The following is an 8,784-nucleotide window of genomic DNA, read 5'->3' on the forward strand; positions in this document are numbered from 1 at the left end:
CGTGTGTAGACGAACTTCTTCGATGATTTCCAGTTGCAATTTTTGTTCAAAACCAGTCCAAATCTCCATTAAATAACTTCAAATTTTATATACAACCTCCTTATACTATTTCTAACAAGTCTAAATACACCCACTCTAAATTTCTCACAAAATTAAATTCGGAATTTAAACCCACATATTTAAGCTTGTTAAAAATCTAATTTTCAGAACCCAAATGGATTTGGTTTGTTGAACTAATATTTGAGTCACAGTTACTGATTTGAAAATTAACTTAAAAACTTGAGCAATCTTTTTTAAAAATTAAATGGTAATTTTGAGAATATATTGGACTTGAATGTTAAATGTTAGCCTATTTATTTTTGGGTTAGTTGATTGTAAATTAAAATATGAGCTATAAAATTAAGAAATGGGGAGCCTATTATGTGAAATTCTCCTATATTTCATCCCTCGTCAGTCGTTCTCGTCCCCGATCAACCCCGCTCAGACCTCATTTTCAAAACTTAAAAAAAAAAAATTTAAATTTTTTTAAAAAATTATCATTTACTTCACATAATACTCACGCGAAGAAGCACTCATCTCCTTTTTCAGGTTCCTGAAACTTCCGCTACTCCTTGTGAGAAAATGGCGAACGAAGCACCGACGTCCGGTCCGGTGGATCCTCTCCACGGCCTCGTCGGCCTCTCTCTATTCCCCAAAACAATTAGGGTTTGCACAGATGTATCAGTAGACCCTAAAAACCTCGAGTCAGTTCATAATTTCATGAAATCCTTGGTAACTCTTTTGTTTTCTCCTTCCTTTATATACTATATACTAGTTCTAGCTCTATTACAGATCTGATCAGTTAATTTAAAGTGATAATATCGTTACAATTCATTTCACTATTCTTCAATTCGTTTGTGCGAACTCCAACTTCAACTTAAAATTAGTATAGTTCACTTTGTACTATATGCAAAATTTACAAATTCACTTTTTCGCCTGTGACTGCGTATACCTTCAGCCTGGAAATTTTCACGACTTTATTTATTTATTTATTTTTTGTCTATGTTTTAGTATTTGACCGACTATGAGAAACCTGGATTTCTCTTGGTGGTTGTATGTGACAACATAAATAGTGTAATTTGTCCATTTGATTTTCATTGATTTGGTTTGGTTAGTTGATTTTTGAATGATGTCATGTTCATAAAGTTTTGTTCCTTCATTATTATGATCATAAAAGGAAACTAAGAGTTCTGCGAAGCTCTTTGAAGAGGCCAGGGCCATTGTTGATAATGCTGCGGAACTTTTGAACACAAAATGTATGGGCGTTGATGGGGATCTTGCCATGAAGGGCAAGGAGCAGCCCAAAGAGAGAAGACCAGGCCTTGGTCGCAGAAAGCCTCGGTTTTCTTTCAAGCCTAGTACAAGGTAAATTATAGATATTGTTTCGTTTATTCTCAAATTAGATCCTCTTGAAATGACGTTCTTGGCATATCTTGCTATGCTTTTGCAGTCAACCTCCTCCTGTCATATTGGGTTCTACATTAGAGTCTTTAGACATGGATCAACTGGAAGATCCAGTGGATTTTTTTGCAGCTGCTGAAAGGTGGGAAGGTAATATTTTTATCTTTCGCTGTTTGTTGAATATTTGATTGAGTGTTGATCACGTCTGCAACTAAAAACAGTCTATTATACTTGGAGAAACCTCCACTTCCAACCAAGAGGTTGTGAGTTCGAGTCTCCCCAAGAGCAAAGTGGGAAGTTCTTGGCGGGAAGGATGCCGGGGGTCTATTTGGAAACAGCCTCTCTACCACAGGGTAGAGGTAAGGTCTGCGTACACACTACCCTCCCCAGACCCCACTAAGTGGGATTATACTGAGTTGTTGTTGTTGTTGTTGTTGTTGTTGTTGTTGTTGTATACTTGGAGAAAGAGAATAATCATTTTACACATGGTCAATTTACAGAAGCTGAAAAGGAACTGAAGAGACTGAAAGGCATCAGTATCAATGACGATGTGAATGATCCACCCGCCAATGCACGCCGTCGTCGACCAGGCATCTTGAAGTATATTTAGTCACTCTATGTGTTTTAACATGGAAATACCTATCTTACCTTATGATCATCCTCTCAACTTGCTGTTGCACTTGTTTAAAGTTTTACTCTTTCTGTCTCAGCAAATCGGTGAGGTACAAGCACCGCTTCTCATCCATCCAGTCTGAGAATGATGATGCATTTATATCATCTCAAAAGACATTGGGGAGTGATACTCGGGCTTGCCAGAATTCTCAGTTGCCAGAAGAGCTTCCTGGCCTCAATGTTGAACTACAAGAAGCAGATTCTCCAGGTTAGTGGTTTTAACTAATCAAGAGAGATACCTTTTGATTTCTATATTCTATTTTTAACTTCTCTATGAACAAAATGTATTTCAGAGATGCCATCCTTTTTCCTTATAGAAGGAGTGTATTTCAGAGATGATGATTGGGTTTCAATTTGACAGGGTCACTAGAGAAAACAGAAATCAATGGTATTTTGAATGAATTATTGTCTAGTAATGGCGAAGATCTAATTGGGGAGATGGCATTATCCAATTTGCAGGAGCGGTTGGGGATCAAGCCAATTGAACTAGGCCCCTTATGTATTCCTGAGTTCCCTATGACTGGGAAAGTAGATGGTAAGGCTTTTGGAGAGAGGATTCGGAAGCCTTGGAAGTTTTCACAGGACATACGGGATCTTGTTAAAAGTGCAACTGAGGGAACTGCTTCCACTCGCAGACAACATGAAGAAAGTCCCACCAATAATTTAGCATCACCCACTCCGCCAAAAAGTCCACATGCTTCATTGTCTTTGTTAAAACAGAAAATTTTTCGGTCAAATCCACTGAGAGATCCTTTTTCGCCTCTAAACATTGATCTGTATAACAATGATTCACAATCAGACCATCCACCAGGTTGGTCTATGAAGATGAACCCGCAATGTATAAGTAATAATGCTGGACCTACTGAATCCCATGGCGAGACAGAAAACATTGCTGGTTCTGACGATACGAATATTATGGTTCCTTTAAGTGGTTCAGACTTTTCACATGAGCAGTTGATGGAAAACGATTCAGGCAAAGATAATGTAAAAACTGGGTCAAATGGATCTCAATCTGGAGAGGAGCTAGAAAATGGTTATGATATTGAGATCAATACTGACATCAACTTGAATATGAGAAATATGGATTCCCACTACGAGTCTGATGCGCTTGATAAAGTGAAAGATGTTTCAGTTGTAAATGATGTTTCGAAGGATCAGCAAGGGCTTGAGACTGAATCTTACTTTAGCTGTCAAAAGATGCAGGACGGAGAAGTGCTTGCAGAAACACTATCTTCTCCTCAAGCACAAGGAGAAGCTGATGATACACACAATTGTTCCGTTGAAACAGTTGCTGCGGATTTTGGATCATTTGAAATTGATGGGCAGGCAAGACTATCCGCTTTTTGCCATTATACTACATTTGATACATCATTCCAGGAGTTACAATTTCAAGTCTATTTTTCATTCATACATCAATATCAGGTTGACGATATGCCACCACAAAGAGCAAATTCTGCAGAACAAGATCACCACTTTGAGGATTCTGTCAAAGATGTAACTAGTGGTAAGATTCTTTTTTAAATGATTTCTTATTTCACGTCAACTTCATTATTTCTGAAGATGCTACATTTGAGCTTGTCTGTTTCCTATGTAGATTCTTTCGTATAGCCAAGTTTTTGCATGTCTTTCAGAATAATCTCCGTCTTTTTTGCGTTTAACACATCGCTTGAGTTTTCCATGGAATCATCGGTAGTCAACTTTCTGTTTTTTGACCCACTTGAATGTCCAACTCTTACTGGGTGATGCATGGTTTTGGAAACTGAACATTTGATTGGTGAGCTACAGGATACAGATTGAGGTATGAAGTATTGGAAATTTAGTACTAGGAAACAAATAACTTCCCATGTTTGCCAAAAATTGTACTGCAATGAGATGCAATACCTTAGGTTGCTTTGAGACGATCTCTTATAACTTTTTCTTTTCTTTTCCTTTTCATCTCCCTTTTTCCAATGGGAAGATGCATGTGATGCATCTTTACAGACTTGATATGGAGAATTTGAAACTTATGGTTGTCAAGAATCATGACTTTTGAACTTCATTTTTTTTATTTTTTAAATTTTGCAAAGGTGGTAGTCTTATTGAAAAGTTTGGGATAACCCCGCACACAAGTTGTATACCATATAGAGAACCTTACAAAAAGATATGGTTCTCTTGCGAAAGATCCAATCATCGCTGTTGAAAATATACCAAAAATAACAAGATTTCTCTACTATGTTTGCACTTCGTTTCTATCTTTGAGCATCATATCAGGTTCTAGTTTCTAATTAACAAGACATAAGTTTGATAGCGATGCATGCTAAGTTATTGATGTATTGATGCTATATTGTATGAGAAAATTAAGGTTTCTATAATGTTTCACTAGCAAAGCACTTGGGATGATTAAAGTAACCCTTGTACTGATAGCATAAGATGTTATGTCACATAGTGATACCTTTTGCTTTTGAATTCTATTTAGAAGTGTTGTATCATGGTTAAAAAGCATTGAGGTTTCTTTAATGCTTCACTAGTGAAGTACTTGGGATGGTCACAGTAAATTATCTGCAAATAGTGTATGGTGTTCATATCGCACAGTGATACCTATAGTATAGTTTAAAGTTTGAATTGGAAGTAATCCTTGATTCCACTTCCTACTTCAATATTGTCAAGAAATTGAAAGGTTTGTCAAACCCCATGACCGCTATTTCTCTAATGCCATTTATTTTGTACGACAAGCAGTAAATATCTTAAATTGCACATGTTGAAAGAAAAGAATACTACGCGCCGTAATAATATGAGCCTGGTTGCGCGACCTGAAAAGTTATTACGAACCAACACTATGTTTGAATTTGCATCATCTCTGTAGTCATATTTGCACAGAATCTGCATCCTCAAAGATTGGCTAAATCTATTTTAATCTTCAGACTTTATACTTGTTGGTGATTATGCAACTCTCTCTTGCTCCTTTTCTCCCAATTTCTTTTAGTATTGACTTCCTTATTTTCCTTTTTTCAACCAATAAAGCTTGAGTCACGAGTCAAATCTTTCCCATTTAGATGCTAAAATATCTTGCAGGATTTAGATCTTGTTTCTTGTACTGACAAGGACTTGTTTGAACTTCACGAATTGGTTTTCTAGATGTTTGGTGCCATTTCTCTTTAGGTACTTTTCTAGTTTCTGTAGCTGCAGGTGAGATGTGAGATACATAAATATGGTTGTAGTGAACTTGTCAATTGTTTATGCATTTTAGCAACCAAAAGGATCCTGCTGTTTAGAGTCGGTCAGCTCTTCCACTTAACCCAGCTTATAGTTGCGCTTGCTTTACAGACTTCTAAATTAGTAACCTGCCGCCTCCAAATATAACCTGCAGCTGCTAAAATCATTCTCACATTGATCACCTTTTTCCTTTTTTTCTTTTCAAAGGTTTGTCGAGCTTTCATCACTCTTTATGTTATTAAGTAATCATAGTTTCCTTTTCAAGCAAATAAACTTGGGTTTCACCTCCGACGACTTCCACTGATAAAGTGCCTGTACTTTCTAAATTTATGTAGTCTTTCTTGAATTTGATAGCTAGTGGTTTGAGCCATGCTACTTTGTTTATCGTAACTAGTAATAACAATCTGATATTTGGTAAGAAGTTGAGAAACTAGATATATTTTTACAGATCAATTGAGCTCAGTTGCAGTTGAAGTCCATTCTACAGAAGTCAGATCTAAATTGCCAGATATGAGCCCTCAGCATCATGCCAAGGTTGTTTCCTTTCTTCAGTACTCCTTTTTATTTTACCAGCAAACTCAAAACGCAATGTCCTTTGGTGGATTTGCCCATTTTTCTCGGAAAAGTAATTTTTTGGATCACAAGAGTAGACACACTTCTTCAGAGAAGTTCATATATCCTCCCTGTCCTAACAAATTGGTGGATTTTGAATTATAAGGGTTCAAAATATCTACATTTCTGCGTGGAGCTGTGGAGTTACGCATTGGTTCTTTTTATTATTAAAAGCTCTGAAAAAATCAAAGTCAAAGGAAGAATCATTTGACTCCTCCAATTGGAACCTGTCATATAGAAAGAGTGTAACGCTTTAGTGCTTGTGCGTCAACAAATCTGCAGATGAATAAACACTATTGGTGGAGATGGTTTGTGCAACAACATGTAGCAATTCCCCAGTGTAACACAAGCATTAACTGCTTTTGATAGCCATGATATCTGATTCTCTTAAAATGCAATAACGCTACTGATCTAATTTATACCAAATGTGTTGATTTCTGTCCCGGGGTTGGACATTTTAAGTTGTCTACTGGAATGACCCTTAGGATATTATCAGTGTAAAATTTTGACAACCAATTTGTGTAAGCGACAATAATTCTGATATGACCGTGGATATTGAATGGTATCAAGTAACACTACAGAATCTTTAGCCCACGATTTCTACTACTAGGTTTACATGTATGTGCATGTGTTCTCTGCAGTGTATTTCTTTAGCTGTAGTGAGTACATTGATGTGTGATACAACATTTCTGATGCTTTAGGCAAAAGATAAACAACCGAAAGCAAAACGACCTGCTGGCGGAAGGCGTGAAAGTAAAGCTCTTCGTTCTAGGCCAAGTCTAGCAGGTGTTTACTCTTGCACCTATGCGCATGTGTTTGTTAGAACTCTTGATTTTGTTTGTTATATAAAGAATTTCATGAATTCGACAGATGCTGGCACGTCATTTCAAGATGGGGTTAGACGAAGCAAACGAATGAAGACAAGGCCTTTGGAATATTGGAAAGGCGAAAGGTTATTATATGGATGGATTAATGATAGTGAGTATTTTCTTGTAAATTGTATACTATTGTTACTTTGCTGGTTTTTGTTTTTTCTTTCTTCAATTTGGATTCATTTGTTAGACTCAAGTGATAATTCAGTTTGATTCTTAATCTAGTTTTTTTTTTTGGTTTGAGAGAGAGGGAGGGAGGGAGCTAGCCTGCGCCATGCTAGACGTCATACTTATAGTCTTGGGAAGGTAAGTAGGTAACTACTGGAAGAGATTTTCTTGTCCTCCAGCTGGGATGTTTATCAAACTTACGACCTATTGGAGAGGTAGGTGGTGACATGTGCACGTCTTGCGTAGAATTCAACAAGACAGGGAAAGAAAATATGTACAAAAAGTCTAGAGAAACATGGTAACTAGGTTACTTACATGTCTGATAACCTATCAAAAGAGAAAAAAAGGTTGACACATATCTGATAGAGTATGCAAGTTAGGGTATCAGAATCTAAGTCTTAAATTTTTTTTGGGAGTAATTTAGTTGTGTCTCTTCCAGTTGGAGATTAACTTCGTTAAGGCTCTTCTAGTTGGTGACCTACTTGCTCAAACTAGTTTTAGGAACTTGAATCGCAAGAAACTAGGTAATTTGAGCCTTACTATTTTCGTGCTTCAAAATCATCACTGGGATTATATGGTTGACATATTTCGTATAATCCCATAAATTGTCCACACAAGTTTGAAGTAATTAGAAACTAATCATTTCAGTTTAGGAGATTTCAGTTGAGGGATGTGTTTAGTTACTTAGTTAAGTCTCTTCTAGTTGGGGACCTTCTACTAGCTTAGAATAATGTAAAAACTCGAGTCGAAAGAAATTGGCTAATTTAACCCTTAAGAGTTTCTTGCTTGAAATTCATCATTGAGATAATATATTAGACGTATTTCATATATCAGCCCACTTGCTGAATTCCATATAGGGTCCACAAAATTGAAGTTTCTCTAAACTGATTATCAGTAGCCAACATCAGCCAGCATCTTTTGGACATTATTTCTACTGTAACTGTCCAGGGAAAGCATAGTATAGTAGTGTATACTCTGTGGCTATTCTAAACTGTGTTTATACCAAACACAATGAACTCATCTTTTGACTGGCAGTTTCTCTATTTAATCTGAGGGAAAAAACAGCAGATTTAATGTAAACTATGTGTTTCTGTTGCAGGTCTGAAGCTAGTTGGGGTGAAATACCTATCTCCAGGAAAGGGATCTGTAAAAGTGGAGTCTTACATCTCTGATGATTACAAAGATCTGGTTGAATCAGCAGCTCGCTATTAATTTTCTAAAAACATTGGTGGATGGATTACCTTTGTGGATCTTGTCCTATTTTTCATCTACTTATACACATGTAGCCATTGTATATAACGTACCTAGGGTCGATCTTAAAACAGCTGAAGCTTGAATTATTACTATCTCTTATATGTTGGGCGGTACTCTATTTTCTATTGAGCTTATGGGGCAAAATTGCTGCCATCTTTCAGTGTCCAAGAGTAGATGACTCCATATTTCTTTGACACCTACCGTGGCTTGTTAATGTTAATTGAAGAAACTATGAGGCCACATCTCACTTTTTCATTTTTTAATTTTGTATAAAAGCTGGTATCTTCAGGCACCTCGACTATTCCCCGGGTACTTGCCAGGTCATATCAACACAGATACCGGGCATCCATGCCCATTACACCCCAAACCAATAGTCGATAGTCCCCTCGATTATTATAGTAGCAGAACAAGTTTCTGCTTGAGTCTTTGGTGTCTGCATCGTTCCTTGTCCATTTTGGGCTGTGAAGCTCTTTAGAACCAATCAGAATGGAGGATTATAGCGAATCTCCAAACTAAAGCTAAGATTATTATCAAATTACTAATTCAAGAAATAGTATACTATTTTATGTTTGAT

At 36.8% G+C, this 8,784-nt stretch overlaps 1 protein-coding gene across 1 annotated transcript; it reads left to right on the forward strand.

Annotated features, from left to right (window-relative positions):
• Nucleotides 1–468: 468 nt before the first annotated feature.
• On the forward strand, nt 469–8,447 carry NSCENP-C (uncharacterized LOC104228251). The gene is made up of 11 exons (NM_001302599.1): nt 469–771; nt 1,217–1,404; nt 1,490–1,590; nt 1,941–2,040; nt 2,151–2,320; nt 2,474–3,438; nt 3,535–3,616; nt 5,753–5,838; nt 6,618–6,702; nt 6,787–6,894; nt 8,056–8,447. The coding sequence occupies exons 1-11, from the start codon at nt 622–624 to the stop codon at nt 8,166–8,168; spliced, it is 2,148 nt and encodes a 715-aa protein (NP_001289528.1). The 5' UTR covers nt 469–621; the 3' UTR covers nt 8,169–8,447.
• Nucleotides 8,448–8,784: the final 337 nt, after the last annotated feature.

This window comes from Nicotiana sylvestris, chromosome 3 (assembly GCF_000393655.2).
Source record: "Nicotiana sylvestris chromosome 3, ASM39365v2, whole genome shotgun sequence".
Taxonomy (NCBI): Eukaryota; Viridiplantae; Streptophyta; class Magnoliopsida; order Solanales; family Solanaceae; genus Nicotiana; species Nicotiana sylvestris.

What these genes read in the sequence shown, in the direction of transcription:
- NSCENP-C (NM_001302599.1), top strand. Translation starts at nt 622, where the DNA reads ATGGCGAACGAAGCACCGACGTCCGGTCCGGTGGATCCTCTCCACGGC. An exon ending in ATAATTTCATGAAATCCTTG is followed by an intron (nt 772 to 1,216) that starts GTAACTCTTTTG and finishes TGATCATAAAAG; the next exon opens with GAAACTAAGAGTTCTGCGAA. An exon ending in TTCTAGGCCAAGTCTAGCAG is followed by an intron (nt 6,703 to 6,786) that starts GTGTTTACTCTT and finishes TGAATTCGACAG; the next exon opens with ATGCTGGCACGTCATTTCAA.